This window comes from Schistocerca serialis, chromosome 1 (genome assembly GCF_023864345.2).
Source record: "Schistocerca serialis cubense isolate TAMUIC-IGC-003099 chromosome 1, iqSchSeri2.2, whole genome shotgun sequence".
In the NCBI taxonomy this organism is placed as follows: Eukaryota; Metazoa; Arthropoda; class Insecta; order Orthoptera; family Acrididae; genus Schistocerca; species Schistocerca serialis.
The window spans coordinates 906,003,015-906,024,529 of NC_064638.1; the positions used below are offsets into that span (position 1 = coordinate 906,003,015).

The window sequence follows — 21,515 nt, forward strand, 5'->3', positions numbered from 1 at the left end:
TGAACTTCGAATAATGTGCTGGTATCAGACTTGATCTCTCCTAAATCTGTCATTACAAAACCACATCCAAATTTCGAGCCCGAGACAGTATCAATCACACATTGTAATGGCAGGACGACAAATTAAAATATTGTGCGGTGTTGAAGGTCCCAGAACTCCTACATAGTAGAAGGTATTTGACCTCTTGTTTCTATCCAAATGTCATTCAGTATTGAGTTTTCATAGCCTCTCCCCTTTTCTTGAACCATATATTCTGCATACTATGGCTTTTTGTGTATTTTTTAGGTGATTATGACAATCATAATTTCTTAAAGTCGTCTGCAGGATGACCCAAAAACGTTGTGTTCGTTTCTGTCTGTTGACTCTAGTTTATAACTTATTTTATTCGTTCTTTCATGTATCGAATAAGTGATGTGTATTTTACGCTGTAGAAGAATTGGTCTATTTCGTTTTTACGACATTTTATATGAAGATATTGACTCACAGTGCGATATTTGTACAGTTTCCTTTAGACTGATTTAACTCACCTCCAGATTAATTGATTTCATTCTAGCACAATTGATATTCTCTGTACTAAGATACTGACTACATATCTCAGCCTAAATATCAGCGTATTAAAAAAATCATTCTCATATTTTGAAGTTTAAAGTAACCCACAGAAATACAAATCGTATGCTTATGTGCGCAAAGTACGTCACATATCCTGTCAACCTGCTGCTAATAAGATACATACTTGTTGTCTAAATGATTCTGTTACCTGGTTGTATGTGCTGGTAACATTATATACTGCAGAAAATACTGAGTCAATATACACCCACTCATAACTACTTGCACATGTTTTGTAAAATATTTAGTAAGAACTAATTTTCGAGGGTCGTGTCATTGGCTTTATTTACGTCGGTCGAGAATGTCTCAGTGCACCGTTTGTACTTACAGGAATTGTATACTCCTCTCTTACTTCCCCATTCTTATTGCAAGCTAGCGCTTTGTTGGTTACATTCGGTTTTCGAATTTTTATGTCTATAATTGATAATCTCTGACGTTTGACGAAAGTTGCAGTGGTGCGTCGATAATGACATTGACAAAAACAGGACTATCGATATATGCAAAGTTTCGCCGGGGAGGGTGAAGGATTAACTAAATTTGTTTTGGAAGGTTGTGCGAGAGTAGAGTGTTGTGACAATAGGTTTTGAATTGTGCTTTATAAACTGTATTTTCCTTAATGTGGTTTTACCCACTGAAGACCTTGCAGTTCTGCACGTTATGACATACTTAGCTACAGTTGTAGGTGTAGTGGTTTACTACAGCATTCAGTGTTGAATGTATTGCGTTAAGCCACGAAGAGAAGTTTTTCTAACGTTCCTTCATGTCTTCTAGTGTACGGTTGACAGAGTGAATCATCATGTCAAGTCATTGTATTAATAAGTTGTGACACTTTGGACGTCAAAGTACATTGTTGGCTTCATGAAAGCCTGTATAGGTGTTATCAGAATATCATGAGGACCACTCATTCTGAAGAAGGAAACAAAACATTACTTTACCCATTATATACTTCAAGAAGGAGAACTGTCTAGCAAACATTCCTATTGCAGAAGCTAACATGTGAGTATTAAGTGTTTGATAGAGGTCACTAATAATCGGGCCAGGGATAACAAACGCATGGATAAATAACTTACCTGATTTCAAAGTAAATAACAGTTAATTGAATTTAGCGTATGAAAGTAACGTTAAAGTGAGATGGAGCTTTATACCCTTCCGCAATATCCATTCTTGGATGAGTTCGTAGTCATGGCGTGTATAACGCAGTCGGTAAGTAAACGCAAGGGCACACTGTTTAACAGTTCCGTAATTTGCGAAACATCTATGTAGACTGAAAGATTCATTCCAAAGATTTAAGGCGTTTGTTTTAAATAGTATCATAAACAGGAGTCGCGTCTTTCTGTGACATAGTGATTATTACTGAGCCTTCCGATTCCAGACGTTGGCTCTTTGACTCCTGACGTCAGGCATGCAGAGAGAACACAAAACAGACAATTTATTTTGCTTTATTTTTTGTAATGTAGGTTCTGGTAACAAACTGTTCTGTAGCATACCAGTGTCTTGGCTTAGCTTGGGAGCTTATTCCACTATTCATATGGATAGCAATTTGTCCTTTCCTTATACAAGGTGTCCAGGTTCATGTGTGTAGCAATTTGCCCATTCCTTATGCAAGGTGTGTAGGCTCGAGGTATACAAAAGCACATTCTATATTTCAGTACCTATTAAGCCTTGTAAGTTTATTTTTCCAACATAGTACACAAGAGCTCAAACATTTTTATGCTTGTTGGTACAGTTCAATGTTGGGCTTGATTGTAGTTTGACAGGTATCTAAAAGGTACTCCACTTCTCGCCACATATTCATAAGCATTGCATGTGTCATGGTCTGTACTGCAGTATAGGTCTGTTGTCTTAAGTCTACCAGATCACAGAACCCTTGTTCTGTAAACAGTGCCCTTGATATACCTCCATTCACTAAATAAAATCGAGTGTCAGACCAGGATACCAAGAGGGCCAGACAATAGGACCTCCTCCTCCCCTCCCCCCCCCCCCCCCTCCTCCCTTCTGATCCAGTGTTCAAGAAACGTCTTGTGGAGAAATCTGGTAACATCCTCATGAATGAGGGGGGCGGGGGGGTCCACCATTTTTCTGGAAAATGATGTCTGGAGGCATTTGTGGAACTGGCTAGTTTGCAAACATGTCAAGGGTCGACAGAAGCGTCCGATCCCACGCGTCGGCTTTGACTCGTGGCGTAAGGGTGTTGTCGTGTGTGACGTCATGACGGCGCGGAGTTTGGTTTGAGTGTGGCTGTCTCCAGTTCTGTTTTATCTTATTTTATTTATTTTTCGGATCTGTTCGTTCTATCTCGTGAGATTTTTTTTTTTAATTTAAAAACACTTATTACTTATTTTAATTATCTGTTTCCTCCAATTTCTGTTTTAGTTTATTATATTTATCTTTCTGATCTGTTCGTTCTATCCCGTGAGAAATGTTTTTTAAAAAGACAAAAAACACTAATCAGCTACTGAAGCATCTTTATCTTTTATGGGTTGCAGGGGTTACGACTCCTGGGGAGGTGGGTGGGTATTCATGCATGGCTGTCTTCACTTACACGTTGTAGCTACGCAAGGCGTCTAAATTTGTTTCCATTTAGTTTGCCCCCCACCCAAAACACCCCATTTCCCGCGCTTGTCCCGTTAGTGTCATTAGGCTTCTTGTGGAAAGTGTGTGTGTGTGTGTGTGTTTGTTTTTGTTTCCCCCATATTTGTGACGTCATGGGTCAAAGCAGACGGGCGGGATCAGACGCTTCCGTATTTCCCATGTCAAGGCAGGTATGCCCTACCACTGGTGTGCATGTGTCTCAGTGGTGCCCATGAAATCATGAGGATCGGATCTTGGAAGTATCCCTATCAACTGTATGTTTACACAACAACATAAAATGTTGAGTTCTTTCGTTATAAGAATTTATTTGTGAATACATCTAGCCTGGACATCTTGTAATATGATCACAATAATGGGTTTCAATTGTGTCCATTCAAAATTTGTGAATTCCAAATCATTTTCTGTTATGTGTACTACAACTGTAGAAATACATTTAGTTTCTTTAGTTTCCTGAGTAAGATAGACTATTTTTACTACAGTACTTACTTGTTCTGTCCTTGGACTGACACCTGTTGTCACATCACACACCATTCCTGTAAACAAATGATTAACACTTCTGCTGCTGATTTTTTTATCAGTAGGCTGATCAAATATGGCAGCACTTCAAAATCTCAATGATTTTTAGGGTGTCAAATGAAACATCAGTTACTAGCTAATTATTTGCATGGTCTTGAAGAAATATTCTCAGTAAATATTATAATACCATTCTTTACAAAAAATTTATTTCAGTTTCTTAGAGATAATGTAGAAGACTAAGGGGCTTTAGTTTTTTTCTACTACAGACCTCAATGGTGGTGAAGTGGTTGTAGTCGTTAGTCCAGACATATCTGATTTACAGAATGAGATTTTCACTCTACAGCGGAGTGTGTGCTGATATGAAACTTCCTGGCAGATTAAAACTGTGTGCAGGACAGAGACTCGAACTCGGGACCTTTGCCTTTTGCGGGCAACTGCTCTACCAACTGAGCTACCCAAGCACGACTCATGTCCCATCCTCGCAGCTTTACTTCTGCCAGTACCTCGTCTCCTACCTTCCAAACTTTACAGAAGCTCTCCTGCGAACCTTGCAGAACTAGCACTCCTGAAAGAAAGGATATTGCAGAGACATGGCTTAGCCACAGCCTAGGGGATGTTTCTAGAATGAGATTTTTGCTCTGCAGCGGAGTGTGCGCTGATATGAACTCTGCTGCAGAGTTTGCGCTTCTATTCTCTTCTTGTCCAAACTATTTATCGTCCACGTTTCACTTCCATACATGGCCACACTCCATAGAAATACTTTCAGGAATGACTTCCTCACACTTAAATCTATACTCAATGTTAACAAATTTCTCTTCTTCAGAAACGCTTTCCTTGCCATTGCCAGTCTACATTTTATATCTCTCTACTTCAACCATCATCAGATATTTTGCTCCCCAAATAGCAAAACTCATTTACTACTTTAAGCGCCTCATTTCCTAATCTAATACCCTCAGCGTCACTCGATTTAATTCGACTACATTCCAATATCCTCATTTTGCTTTTGTTGATGTTCATCTTATATCCTCCTTTCAAGGCACTGTCCATTCCGTTCAGCTGCTCTTCCAGGTCCTTTGCTGTCTCTGACAGAATTACAATGTCATCGGTGAACCTCAAAGTTTTTATTTCTTCTCCATGGATTTTAATTCCAACTACGAATTTTTCTTTTGTTTCCTTTACTGCTTGCTCAATATGCAGATTGAATAGCATCGGGGAGAGGCTGCAACCCTGTCTCACTCCCTTCCCAACCACTGCTTCCCTTTCATGTCCCTCGACTCTTATAACTGCCATCTGGTTTCTGTACAAATTGTAAATAGCCTCTCGCTCCCTGTATTTTACCCCTGCCACCTTTAGAATTTGAAAGATAGTATTCCAGTCAACATTGTCAAAAGCTTTCTCTAAGTCTACAAATGCTAGAAACGTAGGTTTGCCTTTCCTTAATCTATCTTCTAAGGTAAGTCGTAGGGTCAGTATTGCCTCACATGTTCCAATATTACTACAGAATCCAAACTGATCTTCCCCGAGGTCGGCTTCTACCAGTTTTTCCGTTCGTCTGTAAGGAATTCGCATTAGTATTTTGCAGCCGTGGCTTATTAAACTGAAAGTTCGGTAATTTTCACATCTGTCAACACCTGCTTTATTTGGAATTGTAATTATTATATTCTTCTTGAAGTCTAAGGGTATTTCGCCTGTCCATACATCTTGCTCACCAGATGGTGGAGTTTTGTCAGGACTGGCTCTCCCAAGGCTGTCAGTAGTTCTAATGGAATATTGTCTACTCCCGGGCTCTTGTTTCCACTTAGGTCTTTCAGTGCTCTGTGAAACTCTTCATGCAGTATCATATCTCCCATTTCATCTTCATCTACATCCTCTTCCATTTCCATAATATTGTCGTCAAGTACATCACCCTTGTATAGACCCTCTGTATACTCCTTTCACCTTTCTGCTTTCCCTTCTTTGCTTAGAACTGGGTTTCCAGCTGAGCTCTTGATATTCATACAAGTGGTTCTCCTTTCTCCAAAAGTATCTTTAATTTTCCTGTAGGCAGTATCTATCTTACCCGTAGTGAGATATGCCTCTACATCCTTACATTTGTCGGGTCGACAGAAGTGTCCGATCCCACACGTTGGCTTTGACCCGTGACGTAAGGGTGTATTTTCAGGGTTTTCATTTGTGTGGTGGAATGGGCTCAGTTTGCTTTTGCTCATTTTCCAGAATTGTTCGAGTGTCAGCTGTGTTTGTAGCGGAATTCATTTCAGTGAGTTAACGATTTTGTGTGAAGGTTAATTTAGTGTTGTTCGCTGTACATCGTGTGGTAATTTTAGTAAAATTAATCGGTTTTTTTTTTTTTCAGGAATGGGTATGACGGATAAAATTAACAGTGCGCAGGTCAAGGGAAGTGTTAGATCTCAGTGTGTGGCTGTGTATGTTGATATTGGTATTGGGAGATGTTTTTGAGCTGTATTGGCCAAGGGAAGTGTTTGATCGTAATTTATTGGATCGGGAGCTGCTGTTGAGCTGTATAGGTCAAGGGAAGTGTCCGATTCCAGATGATATTGTGTTTAATGGCATTTGGGGAATTTTGTGATGTTTTTTTTTGTCGTTTTGTGTGATTTTGTGTGGGGGTGGGTGTCTAAATTTGTTTATATTTAGTTTGCCCCCACCCAAAAACACCCCATTTCCCACGTTTGTCCCGTTAGTGTCATTAGGTTTTTTGTGGAAAGTGTGTGTGTGTGTGTGTGTGTGTGTGTGTGTTTGTTTTTCGATGTATTTTCGTCCTCATAATGTGTACGTACCAACTTTATATGCGCCATATTGGATTTGTGGTTTATGGTCGTTTCCGCCATATTTGTGACGTCATGGGTCAAAGCAGACGGGTGGGATCGGACGCTTCTGTATTTCCCATTTGTCCTCTAGCCATCCCTGCGTAGCCATTTTGCACTTCCTGTCGATCTCATTTTTGAGATGTTTGTATTCCTTTCTGCCTGCTTCATTTACTGCATTTCTATACTTTCTCCTTTCACCAATTAAATTCAATATATCTTCTGTTACCCAAGGATTTCTACTAGCCCTCATTGTTTTACCTACTTGATCCTCTGCTGCCTTCACTATTTCATCCCTCAAAGCTATCCATTCTTCTTCTACTGTATTTCTTTCCCCCATACCTCTCAATTGTTCCCTAATGCTCTCCCGGAAACTGTCTACAACCTCTGGTTCTGTCAGTTTATCCAGCTCCCATCTCCTTAAATTCCCACCTTTATGCAGTTTCTTCAGTGAAAGTATGCAACATTAATTATTGTGCCATTAATAAATAACATGATGATCAGTCAAATAATACTGCACTCACACAAATATAGCTCACTTTGTATATGAAGGAAGACACACTTGCGTTCACTCATGTGGAACTTGCTCACACATGGCCACTATCCTCTCCAGGCACTGTAGCCCAGCTGCTGGGGTGTGTAACAGTCTTGGTTCGGGTGGCTGTTAGGGTTACAGAAGAGGTGTGTAATGGGGAAGGGGAAGGATAGCAGACTAGAGGAGAAGGAAGATGATGTAGTGCTCCCTGTGGGAGTGTGTAGGTCATGGTTGAGACTGGATGGTGGTTTGTTAGGTGCGGCATCAGGAGACTATTCTGGGGTAGAAGGGGAGGGATAGAAGATAGGCAGAGAAAGATAAATGCCTATGCAGGGGATAGATGGTGTGTGCAAGGCTGAAGTGGGAGAAGGCAAGGGGATAGAGGTGGGAGGAGGACAGTGACTAACAAAGGGTGAACCCATAGGATGTATGAGAGTGAAGGATATGTTGCAGGGAAAGTTCCCACCAACACAGTTCAGAAAAGCTAGTGTTGGTGGGAAGAATCCACATTGACATGGGCTGTGAAGCAGCCAATTGAACTTGATCACACGGTGTTGTGTGGCATGCTCAGCAAGTGGGTGGGCCAGCAGTCTCTGGCCACAGTTCGCAGTGGCCATTCATATGGACTGCTTCTTAGTGGTTATGCACACACAGAATGCTGTGTAATCATTGCAGCGAAGTTGGCAGATTACATGGCTGCTTTCAAAGGTGGCTCTTGTCGTTGAGAGGGTAGGAAATTCCTGTGACAGGATTAGAGTAGCTAGTAGTAGATGGATGTATGGGACAGGTTTTTAAACTAGGTCTTTTATAAGGACATGAGCAATAAGGCAAGGGGTAGGAAGCAAGGACAAAACAGGAATAGACAGGGATATTGCTTGGGTTGGGTGGGCAGTGGAATGCCACTGTGAGAGGAGTGGAGAGGACAGTTGTCATTTCAGGGCAGAGAGCATAACTCACTTGCTCCTGTCCTTTGTGGCCAGTCACTGGGTATTTGGAGAATTATAGCTGACATGTGAGAAAGGGACAAGATGGAGAGTGTAATTTCCATCTGCCAAGGCCTCAGTCAGAGCCTCAGCATTTATTCACTGCAGATGTGATGACCACTTGTAGCCGGACTGTTGGAAGGGACTTACCAATGTGGAATAGGTGGCAGATGTTGAAATGGAGTTGTTGTTGGTTGACAGGTTAGATGTGCTTGGGGGTACTGAATGAGCCGTATGTGAGGTGGAGACTGACACTGAGGGGGGTGGCTTGTTGGGTTTGAGGAGGACCAGGTGAACAAAATGGAAGAGAAGGTGTTGAGAATCTGAATGATTGTGCATAGGATGTTCTCACTCATAGTCTTGATCAAGATGATGTCACCAAAGAAACTGAAACAGGAAATTTTGGCTTGTGGGTGGCTAGGAAGGATTTCTCTATGTCGCATAATAGTATTTTGGTACAGCTTTGCACCATGCTAGTGTCCATGGTTGTTCCACGGATTTGCTTGTCAGTGGTACCTTAAAAGGGAAGCAGTTACAGGTAAGGATATAGTTGGTCCTGGTGTCCAGGAAGTGTAATGGGAAGTGGCATCAACAGTAACAGGCAGGATGCTAGGTCTTTAAGATACAGGAATTGTGGAGAGGAGATAGATAAAATGATTAGTGTGTTTTTAATAGGGGGATAGGTCACTGGTAATAGGCCGAGGGTGTTGGCCCACAAGGGCCAAGATTCTCTCTGTGATGTTGCAGTATCAAGCCACAGTGGGAGTCTTGAGTGGTTTGGTTTGTGTGTTTTAGGAGTCACATTCTTTGACAGGGTTTTGATCACCACTTGTCATGCTCTGAAGTTAGATACATCCTCCTCACAGTAATATCCCGCCACCCACCCTATACACACAAAATTTTTCTGATGAATTCTTCTCGGGTTATCAGCCGAGTGGTGGCGTCGTCTTGTCGCAATGTTTCAATGAGTTTCGTACCCACCATCTTCTGGCAAAGTGTGTGTGTGTGTGTGGGGGGGGGGGGGCGGGGCGGGAGTTGCACATGTGCATGCAATTGATTTCATTTGCTTTCTGAAGTTTCCTTGGTTCCAGTTCACGTAAATAAGATATTTACCCATGAATGAATGGGCATTCAAGTATTCGTGATTAAATATGTTATTTGTGTGAATTGTAGCAACAGATGGACAGGCTGGAAATCAGAATGTCATATTCAGATCCAGTTTTACATTTGTGAACAACAACAACACCCAATATCATCTCGTCACTACAGAGGAAAAAAGCTAATTGCATATCACAGTGTGCACAGCAAAAGAACAGAACCAAAATGAGTCACAGTCCATGTTTACTGAGTGGAGAAAAATTGTTACGAAATTTTAACCCTCAATAGCTGATGCCAGTAGGGACCAAAATTATTAATATTGTGTAGGTCGACAACGCACCATTTTTTAACTATGGAAACTATGCGCTCCGATTGGCTGTGGGATTGCCCTGTTGCTGTTTGTCGGTTGACGGGCAGTGCTATGGTTGTTGGTTCACACATACAAACGTCCCTCACCCCCATCACTACCCCAATGTGATATGCACACGTGTCGAATAGGTCTTGCTGTTTGTATCCACCTCATGTCGGAGGTATTCACACACAAGCTTTTCTTCAGAGCATGCACACGTCACCTGCGATTTAGTCATACAGTAAGCATGGCAGCACAATATTCTTTTGAAGAACAACGAATTATGGTGTTTGTTTATGGACTAGCCGACAGTAATGCACATGAAGCTCGATGGTTGCATGAGGAACAGTATCCAGCAAGACACCACCTGCACCTGCAAATTTTTACAGCAATTCACCAGTGACTTGGCGAAACAGGCTTGTTAGTGGGGTATCGTGGTGATGCTGGAAGACTTTGAACACAACGGGATCCTGCATTTGAAGAGGCTGTTCTCGAGCACTTCAAGGAAGCACCTATGACAAGTACTCGAGCGGTTGGACACGACGTAGGGGTCACTCGTTGGTTAGTCTGGGAGGTTTTGAGGGATGACGGCCAGCATCTATTTAGTTTATACTCTGTTCAAGACCTAAATCCTGTGGCAGACTATGAACAGAGGCTAGTGTTTTGCTGGTGGTTTCTGTTATGTGTTGCAAGAGATCCCAACTTCCCTGCCATTGTGTTGTTTACCGACGAGTGCACCTTTCATCTGGATAGCCTTTACAATACTCGAAACGTTTATTCCTGGGCAAGGGGAAATCCTCACATCACGTATGTCCACCGACACCAGGAACGATTTTCGCTCAACATTTTGGCAGGCATTGTAGGTGACCATCTAATTGGGCAGGTCCAACTTACCAGGGCAAATTACCTTCACTTTTTGCAAGAAACTCTACCCGGCCTGCTGGAAGATATGGACATACGGCTACGCATGTGGTTACAGCATGATAGAGCGCCTGCACATAACAGTCATGCTGTGCATGGATATTCAAATGAACTCTTCAACGGCCAGGTAATTGGCAAAGGTGCTCGCAGGGCGTGGCCCCCACGATCACCAGACTTCACGCCACAGGATTTTTTCCCTTGCGGATTCTTCAAGGTTCTAGTTCACCCACCCGGATGCAAACCACCTGGAAATGAAGAGGAATTAATGGATCGCGTTTATCGTGCCACTAGTCACAACAGAGCAATGCCAGGAATCTTCGAAGTAGTTCGGAAAAACGCTGTTTGCATGTCAGAGGGTCGCCAGTTTGAGCACCTGCTTTAAGTAAACAATGACCTAACTACAAAAAAGGCCCTTTTCAGGGCCGACACAATTTGTAAAACACTTCCTGTATGCAAACTAACAGTTGTTGACGGCTTTGTTCCTGGTACGTTTTATCATGAAAGTACAATGAATGTGTCAGGACCCCAGCAGATTTGCCCCCAGAGTGGAAGGTTAGCGCACTACCACAGAGTGTGCGGGCCGCCTTGGGGCACATCGCGATCTCTGGCAGGCGAAGCATTTGTGGTCATGTGTTGCCTAGAGCATCCGGCAACAGGGCAATCCCACCGCCAATCGGAGTGCATTGTGCCAAGTTTCTGTAGTTTAAAAACTGTGCGTTGTCAACCTGTACAACATTAGTAATTTTGGTTCCTACTGGCATCAACCATCCAGGGTTAAAATTTGGTGGCACAGTTTTTCTCCACCCTGTATAAATGGTGCACAGTAAACATCGTTGTCATTAGAGAGAGAATACTAGCCAAAAATTTCATATAACTGAATTTCATATTGGGCGTGTAGTATCATACAGCATAATTCTCTTTCTGATGGCTCTTTGGATTTAAACATGACAGAATACACACATCAAAAAAAGTTTTGCGTCGCCTCGGTTCCGAGAGTTCTGGAACCTGTACAGAAAATTGGAATAGAGGTCAACATAAACATCATTTCTGCCCTTTTTATTGCTCATGAAAACCACACATTGCATGTTGTACCACCATACAGTGAGAACTTCAGAGGTGGTGGCCCAGATTGATGCACACACCGGTACATCTAATACCCTGTAGCATGCCCTCTTGCATTGATGCATGCCTGTTTATGTCTTGGCATACTACCCCCAAGTTCACCAAGGCACTATTGGTCCATATTTGTGTTCTCTCTCTAATTACCATGATGTTTATGGTGCACCATTTACATACACGGACTGTAATTCAGCATTCCAGGCAACTTGTTTGTATTTAATAAAAAAAAAGACATTGAATATAATAGTTTTGGTTCTGTACTTTTGCTGCTGTATGCAGACTGTGACATGCAGTTAGAAGATGGATTGGTATGGGATGGTAGCTTATGCCCTCTGTAGTGAGGAGATGATATTGGGTGTCGTGGATGTTCACAAACATAATATTGGATTTAACATATGACATTCTCATTTTTAGCCTGTCTATCTGCTTTTACAATTCTATGTAGCCAGTCATATTGCCTGAAATCTACTGATGAGTTACCTAAATCTACCAGTACCAGACAGCAGCCTGATATGTTGATGTTGTGCCATGTGATGCCATATTTGCCAAAAAGAAATAGAACAGAACACTAAAAATATTTACTTTGCTTCTACATTATTTTTTTTGAATGTAGATTGTGATCCCAAACCTATCTGTAGTACACCTAAGGTGTAGCATAGGTTAGAAGATGGCAGTTCGTTGTGAGATAAGATGCTGAATCCAACAAATGTGAATACAAAACCTTAGTGGTGGTGATTTACTGATTATAATGTAGCCTGAGGTTGAGAATAACTGAGAAGGTGACAGCATGGTTGTGAGTTGGCAATACAACCTGATAACAGCTATAATTCTTGTGGAGTACATTCTACATATTTGATTTTAATGAGTAGCTTTGTCCGCTATCTATCAGCAGGTGCAGTATTTTATTTGTTGCTATGATCATGAAGCCTCTTGACAGGTGATTTACCTCATCTGAGATATTCAGTGTAGATATTTGACAGAATTACTCCAGGACCTTCATCTGTTTTCGACCAGTCAGTAAATCAGACCATGTCTCCTGAAAGCTGTCGTGGTTCATTCGTCCACTACCCCTTTTTCAAATTGTTACATGTATGGTTTATTGAAGCAGTTGGAACTTATTGTATGGTCATGCGGCATTTTTCTGACCATTCTTATACCCTCACTGTATGAATGCGAGATTCTGTCTATCCTAAAGGAATTCAGTTCTTTCCAGTTTTTAACCTGTGTGTCCATGCTGGTACCTCCATTGTAATCCAAAGGTGTAATGGGGTCATGTCCAGTATGGTGTCCATACCATCATCAGATGTGCTGCTTATTCTGCCAGTTGTGGGTAAGCAGGCCAATCTGTGCACCGTGCTGAGCCCCTTAGCAGCCACCTTCTGTTCTAATTTATTCCACCATAATTTAGTCTTATAAATTATCATAGGTCTTATTATAGCAGTGTATATCTGGTACATACCCCTGGGGTTTGGATCGCAGTTTTTACCACAGGCCCATCTAGTGCTCGTAAGAGTACTTTCTGCCCTGGAACATGTGTTCTTCATATATGATAAATTTATGATAGTTTCACAACCAGGATTATCCCTGGATATTTCACTGCCCCTTCTACTGGTAGAGTATAATTGAAGAGCATGACATTCCAGTATGTGTGCTGAATTTGCTTCCTTGTAGATGGTACTACAACAGTTCCCTTGGGACCAACCCTTATAGCCTGCTTTTTGCACCAGTTTTCCACAGTGTTTTGAGCACATTGTGGCTGTGTTCCAACAACACTAGCAAATTTGCCAGGCAGTACTATGACGAAATCATCTATATATCCTTGGTAAAAGTAACTTGTAGTATTTAACTCTAATGAGTTCTTTCACCACTAGGTTCAACAGTAGTGGGGCAAGATCCCCCCCTGTGGAAACCAGCTGGTGGTATTGATAACCATTTTCTCATTCATCATTTTGGCGTCTACCTTTCTCCTACTTAGCATGGTCTTAGTCCATCTGCATATGGTGATCCCAGTGCCATGCTCTTCTATAGTTCTAACCATGGATTTGGAGGTTATATTGCTTAAAGCCCCCTTGATGTCCAGGAAGACGTAGAGAGGTACAAGGTATACAACTTTGCTTCTGCCGTTTTTCCCCTACATTTGAGGCTTTAATTAAACAAATTGGTTACACATGTATCATTCAGAGTATTTTCCACCCCTGGCCACTGCTTTCTCCCATCTTTTGGGCAGTGTGAGAATCTCGCATCAAAAAAATTGTTCATCTTTTGAAGCAATCCACGAATCAATCCAATTTGTGACTTCTTCATGAGATCGGAAATGTTAGTCAACCAGGCTTTGCGTCATTGATCTAAACAGGTGATAGTCAGAGGGAGTAATGTTGGGAGAATACGGCAGGTGGGGTAGGGCTTCCCATTTTAACGTTTCCAAGTGTGCGTTGACCTCTTTCGTAATGTAGGGTCGAGCATTGTCGTGCTGCAAAATCACTTTATCATGCCTCTTGCTGTATTGTGGCCATTTGTCTTTTAATGCTCAACTCAGACACATTAATTGCGTTCAATAACAAGTACCTGTGATTGTTTCACTTGATTTTAACACATTATAGTACACAATGCCGAACTGGTCTCACCAAATGCAGAGCATGATCTTGGTGCTGTGAATATTCGGTTTGGCCGTTGACGTGGAAACATGGCCAGGATATCCCCACGATTTTTTGCATTTAGGGTTATCATAACCCAAGTTCCTTCTTTCTGAATCATGCCCATATCCTTGAGACGTTTTGAAATGGCTTGCTGTGTCACTCCCACTAATTGTGCCAATTCTTCTTGAGTTTGACGCAAGTCTTCACTCAGCAATGTCTCCAATTCTGCATCTTCGAACGCATTCTCTCTTCCACCACTATGCTGGTTTAAGATGTTAAAATCACCATTCTTGAAGTGTTGAAACCACTCACGACATGTTCTTTCACTAATAGTGTCCTTAGCATACGTACTTGAAAGCATTGGATGAGACTAAGCTGCTGTTTTCTTCATATTGAAACAAAACACTAACACCTCCCGCAAATGACGAGAATTAGGCTCGTAAACTGTCATTTTCAATCAAGAACAACTTTATGATGCAGACCCAAATCGACTAATGTTTGAATGAGCTACGTTGACCGAGGTCCAAGCTAACTGCCTGGCGTCTGCAATCTGTTTCTTTCGACCGCTACTTATCGTTGTCGTCACCTATCGGCAAATGGTGGAAGCAAAGTTGTACACCTTGTATATCCTGAAAGTGTAGAGCTTTTACACCTTTCTAATAAGTTTGTGGTGTTTCGCATCACTTACCTGGTTTATATGCATGTTGGTTTACGTGTAGAGGAACCTCAGTTAACCTCTTCCTGCCACAAGATGAAATATCAGGACTCGTGTCACAAGGCTGCATTGAATACGACACTTAGCTAAAAAATGTTTTTCCCTTTATGAATTAGGTTTGTTTATTTAATAATATTATGGACAAATCACTTTCTTGTGTTTCCCACAAACACTTTTCTTGCACTTGGCACATAGTGATTCCCTCTTTGAGTCTTTAAAAGGAACATTTTCCTGGCCTTTCTGACGTTGAAAGAGTTAGTGATTGTGCATTTTCAGGCATTTCTATTCCTAGGATGTTTCATATTTCTTCTCTTGATGTTTTACTAATGTGAGGGTTTGTTCCCCTATTCTTCTTTTGTGGTGTAACCAATTCAAAAGAAAATTTATTCAAAAACTCGACCCGACAGATGTTGCTTTCATTTTTGTGTAGCATATTTAGCTTTTAGATTACCTAGGCATTTACTGTGACTGCATCTAAAATGCCATAGAAGTATTGCACAGCCCAGCGATATTTCATTATTTTGACAGACTTTGCAAGATGTAACGTCTCGGAAACATTCAAACCCCCTTCAGTCAGATTATAGAATTCGACTAAGACAGGTTTTTGGGTGATTTGATCAATTTCGCCAGTGAAATGCACGAATGATATGAGGACAGAAAGAAACGAGCATCTACAGATCATCATACAGAAATTTTAAATAATTCATATTACAACCTTTGTGGTTTACCATGGATGGAGGAAGCTCTTTTTGGTTCTTCTGGAGGTACTGAGTAAAGTGAGTTTTCTTTCATTTAATTTTTCAATTAAGTCACAGGAGCATAACAAGTAGTCAGTCATCACATTTGTGTTGGTTCCTCTCAGTGGCTCAGTGTGATTTAAAACATACCGTTTTGGCAGGAGTAAGATACTTCCGTGTCTATTCTTTCTGCCAACATAAGGAATCCCATCACAAAAATAAATCATTGCAATTACCTTGGGACCATACATATCTGATTTTAGGCTATATATGTATGAAAAGGGAGTCTGCCCCTAAAGCTCAAAAGGATCTCGTCAACAGCGACACATTCTGAAGGGCTGTACTATTCCAAACACATCCCAAAATTCCCCAAAAGCCGCAGATTTATCGCTTTCTTTTCTATGACCCTTTGTACTTGTATGAAAATGTACTGTACTCCTTAGAAATTAAAATCTGTTTTTTTCATCATACACTGAAACAAAAGTGGGCTGTAAATGTGAGAAAACATGTTTGTTAAGGTCAATCCAGAGTTTTTAGGACCCCAGACAGGAACAACAGACCTATAAAAGCTTTGATCTCTGTTGAATCAATTTTCCTGGTGCACCATTGTGTCGACATGTACTTTTCTTTTCTGCTTTACAGTCAATTTCTTCATTGGGTTATTTCACCAATAGGTCAATTATTCCATCAGTGGTAAATAGCGGAAATAATTCACGCTCTTTGACAAGGCCTTTTACCCTCCTCCCTTTAGGTCCTGGAAGATGCATAATTGTTTTTCATTGAATGTGTGGAAACATACAGCAGGCTTATCTTACCAAATAGTTTCGTAATCTCACCCAAATTCAATGTTTCCCATGTCATTAGTGGAAAAATTTTATCTGTAGAAAAATCTGACATAGTGCCATCGGAGAGTGAAGCAGTGTCTTCCATATATCATCATCATCATCATCATCATCATTATTATTTTATAAGATTACATCAGTCATTTCACTACATGACTTGTGACACTTTTGCATTTGTTATCTGTATCTTCAGCTGTTTGCTGCAACAGTTCTTGACAAATTTCGTATTCTGTAGTAAACCATTGTTATTCTGCCATAGTAACCTTTAAAACAACAGTAAATAATCATGAAATAGTTCTTTAGGCTTTTCCTACATGATGAAAAAGTGGTAATGTAGGTCACACCAGAGTGTCATAACCGACACTGAGGTATAGTGCGCCCTAATTGTTCCTAAATTATGGGACAAATTGAATGCCAATGATGTACCTTTCCAAGCTGGTGTCTTGTGAACTGCTACCTGATAGGATAATTCAAGGTTGCAGGCCCCCTAATACTAGCACTGTTTCCTGTGCCAATGAAAACAAGCAAGACATGTAGGATGTGACACAGCCGTTTAGGAAGGTAGATATGGTCAGTTACATGTGGCTCCTACGCCACATGCTGTTTTTTTGACATAATTACCCATTAGACTGGACCTGAGAGTTATATGAATTACATTTTCCCTTCATCTGTTCCTGAAGGTAGGTCCCCTACCCTGTTCAAGATTTCCAGGCTACTTTGTGGTAGACACTTGAGTAGATGCTCACCTCTGCTGTTGGTGTCAGTGCCTCCCCACGCCAGGTTTGGGGCATTGGCATCACAGCCAAACATCAGTTGTTCAGTCTGCTCTGAGCAGCTATCTATGAGTCTCCTCACTTCCTGGGAAGGAGGGGTAATGTCCTCCTAAGGAAGGTAAGCTGAGGCCAATCAAATTTCATTCTTGCTTCATTCCTCCTGTTTTTTCATCCTGATTGTCACAAAGTCCCTAGAACAGAAGTCCGCCATTGTTTTGAATGAAATTCCTTTCTTAACATAAATTTGTTTTCTGAAGTTCTTTAGATTCCTATCATAAATCAACTTACCTCCAGATACTTCCGAGGCCTGAAACACCACATTTATGTAGATAGGGTTCCTTGATCAGGGCTGTGTCCACCTCTTGTCTTCCCAGATGACGACTCAGGGTGCCAGTTGTCCCTTTACTGTGTTGCAGGTTTATCTCCCAACAGTTGCAGCCTCCAACTTTTCACATGTTCACTTCTGATGTCCTCGATTATTCTGATGGCAACCTGTGAGAATCGTAAGTACAGTTTTAGGTCCTATTCCTGCACTGCCACCGGGGATTTTTCACCAACATCCCCCATAAGGGTTTGGCCATCTGATACATCTTTTTAGTTGATTAACCTCCAATCCTATGTTGAGATCTTCTTGTTCTGTGCATTATTTTGTCAAACTGAGTCTTTGGAGGAGTATTCATAAGAAGTTTAGGTATTCAAATTGACACCTTTGAGATCTTAAAAAGCTCAGCCTGTGTCTTTACCAGCAGTTTCGCATCATTCCTCAGAGATATTGTGGGTACCATCTCCTTAATCCACTCCATTGTTCCCAACCCCTCACAGACAAAGGTAAGAGAATGTTTGTCCAGATAGACCTTCCTGAATTTGGGTCCTGGATTTGTCTCCCCCTCCCCCCAATCTCCTGGAAGAGAGTCATATGAACAAACTCCATCTGCTGTGAGGTGATGTTGACCATGGATGTCCGTGTTGGATAATCACCATCCTGAAAACTGAGGCTGCAGTACGAAAAGTCTATTTCCCTTTTTCCTGTCTGTTTTTTGTGGGTCTGTTTAGCCTGAGAAGTGATAGCATTAAACTTCTTCCTTGTCCTTGTGTTCCCTGTTGTAGAGGTAGAAGGGGTCTGATTACTCCCTCACTCTGAGATAGTTTTTTTTTTTTTTTTCAGGTCTTAGTTTCAAGATATTTTAGTTCCTTTTACTTTTAGGAAGCCATTCTTTAGCTTCCTTTTCTTCTTGTTCTTTGAGGAGTTTCCTCCACTGAGCCCCAGACAAGGATTTGATCTTGACTTGATCCAAGTTCTCAGTGACAGTTTCCACTTCTAAAAATGTATTATTGCCCAGTACAGTTGCAGGAACAGCTTTCACCTGTTCCATCCCTGATGCTAGGGTGTATGACATCTCATCAAATCCCTCAGTTTTTGTTTTGTTTTCTGTGTTGACCATTTTGGACACACAAGAATTAGGGATCAGTTTGGCTGGCACAAAGGGCTCCCATGCAGTGCAAGGCTAGCTACTGAGGGAGGTCGCCCAGTTTACCGGAGACTCTGTTAATGATACATCTTCCCGTGTGCCATGCATCACTCGACACACCTTGGGTTGGGTATCTGGGGGATTGGGGAATGACTGTGGGGCTGAATAGGAGAGAGATGGGGCTTTGTGGGGAAACTTCACCTGATTTATACATAGAGGCCTGTCCGGCATGGAAGACCCTGCCAATAGCTGTGCTATTGCCGACATAGTCCTCAGCTTATTGTGAACATGAAACCCCTCTCTGCCTGCAGTGACAGTGTTTCTATAAGGCATTGTCTCCTAGAGAGGGATATTGTCAGGGCCAAAGGCACTGAAATTTTATATCTTGCCTATCCTGTGTTGAACTTTCACTCTGATCGTCAGTAGGAGACTTGACACCATCACGATCATGTGCCATGTAGTTTACACATTTCATTGTGACACCATAATAGTTTCTGACTTGATTGGTCACCAGAGTTTACTTATGCTCTGCTGCCAATTATAAATGTATTAAGAATTTTACACCTAAAAGAAATGTATTTCTCTGTCACCATCAGACTAACACACTGATAACAAACCAAGCTATACCGATTAACTGATTCTACATAATTAATGTAGCAATCAAGACAGATGTTGAATGCTGAAAGAACTATGGAACTAATCATCCGTTGTTTCCTTTCTAATTTTATTGATTGAAGAACCAATGGAAGCCTCAAAAAACTTGAAAATTGTGATCCAAGCATTGATTTACTTACTGTCAATACTTCAAACGTAGCCACATTTATCTGTGCGCTCTTTGATTTAATCTCTTCTGTGTAAGCAGTAGCAGTGTATGTTCAGATGTGAAAAAAGTAACATTGAAGACAACAGGATAAAGTTAATAATTTGATGTACAAATATGTAGGAAAGTCACATAGAATGTGAATAATTTAGGAGTAAAGGAGACCACTCACCAAAGAGCTGATGGGTTGAGTCCTCAGCAGCCACACACAAAAGAGAAAGAAAACTTGCTGTATGTGCTCTTCATGCCTAGGACACGGGGACCCTGGGCAACAGTTTACGTGCCAACTAACCATTGCTGTGGCATCTGTGGGAGAGCCCCCATTCTGAGTGGGTGGTGCCACAGCAAAAGTTTTGCACATGAAGTGAATTAAATTTTCTTCCAGTGGTGGCTGAAAGGCCACTGAAGTCTCTTCAGATGGGGAAGATTATTGTAATGCAGAGAGATAAGGCCTCACTATGTTTCCTTCCCTGGCTATGCTGCTGGGAGGAGGGACAAGCCAGATGTCGTAGTGCAAAACAATTCACCCAGTACTTGGTATGTATTTGGATTGATGGGCATTTTTTCACCACAATGAAACCATTATCTTTTGTCAAAAACATTGATGACAGATTTTGGGAAAATATGAAATAATTCATTATTAATTAAAACTTTCTCTCCTGTCCAATTTATAGCTCTTGAGGCATGTGATCATCTAGGTGACATACCTGTGACCATTGCTCTGCATAAAGCTTTGAATGTGGTCTGAGGAATCATCTTCCACAGAGATCTTATGTGTCAAAACATATGAGGAGTTGTGGACTAATCTCCAGCAGTGAGGCGTACATTTTATCTGACATATACAATTACCCTAACATCATTACCATCACCTCCCCTACCTCTAACTTCCCCAAACCAGATCTCTTACCAGCCTCCTCAAGTGTGGTTCTGGTTCATGCTGTACCTTCTTCAGGAACCACTTTCTGCACCTGGTCTGTTCTTCTTCTTCAGCCTCTACTGATGACAGGACTGCCTCTCGGGATCCCCCTCACTGGCAACCTGCAGACCAGAGGCCCGACACAAACAGTGGCTGAAGGAGCAACAGCATGCAGGTCTCAGGGCTGTCCGCTCATCATCTACCCCTGCGCTCAATGCAGATAGCACCCTTGAACGAACCATTCCCACCAAAGGTAATGAAGGAAAATAAAAAGAAGAATGTGTGTCAGGACAAGGCTCCTCCAGTGATTCCAGAGATGCTAGATCCCCCGACATATTTGGATTTTGAGCTGATGTTTGTGGATGTCGTTCCATCCCCACTTGTGACCCTGCAGCTTTACTGGTCCTCCTGCCTTTGCACACCTAACCTAGCCACGAGTCATTTGATCATTGAGTGGAATCATAATGGTTACTACTGTCACTTGCCACAACTACAGCTTATTTCCACTTCTTCTGCAGTTTGCATTGCTCTCCAAGAAAGGCACTTCATTGATGACATTTCTCCAATGCATTGGGGTTATCCTGCTTTCTGCCGAAACCATGCTGGTCCCAAGAGGTTGTCTGGAGGAGTTTGTACTTTGATTCGTACAGATATCATCAGTGAATAGCTCTCCCTACCTCATTGGAGGCAGTGGCAATGTGAGTGCAAATGACCTCAGCGATTACCATCTGCAGTTTTTACATACCTCCAGGCAGGCCACTTACTTGTGTTGAATGGACCACATTAATCTGACAGCTCGCGTCCCCCCCCCTCCCCCCCTCCTTTTTTCCTGCTTGGTGCCTTCAAAGCACATTCCCTGTGAAAGAGTACAACTTTATCTGGTAGGGGCCTTCTAAATGACCAACTTCTCATGAATCATAATCTGTGCCTCCTCAGTGATGGTTCTCCTATGCACTTCAGCGCTGCCCATGGCGCCTTTACAGTTATCAATCTAATAGTCTCTTCCCTTAATATTGCAGCTTTGCTGCATTCGTCATTACATGACGACCTTTTTGACAGTGACCAC

The 21,515-nt window shown here is 41.7% G+C and overlaps 1 protein-coding gene across 3 annotated transcripts in view; it reads left to right on the forward strand.

The window, feature by feature from the left end:
• The first annotated feature begins 1,116 nt into the window (after positions 1 to 1,116).
• LOC126411880 (mitochondrial Rho GTPase) overlaps positions 1,117 to 21,515 on the forward strand; it is a 181,961-nt gene continuing 161,562 nt past the window's right edge. For all 3 annotated transcript variants that reach the window (XM_050081399.1, XM_050081400.1, XM_050081401.1), the window contains exon 1: positions 1,117 to 1,602. In XM_050081399.1, the coding sequence (XP_049937356.1) occupies positions 1,601 to 1,602 (2 nt within the window). In that variant the 5' untranslated portion in view covers positions 1,117 to 1,600. The remainder of the gene's footprint in view (positions 1,603 to 21,515) is intronic.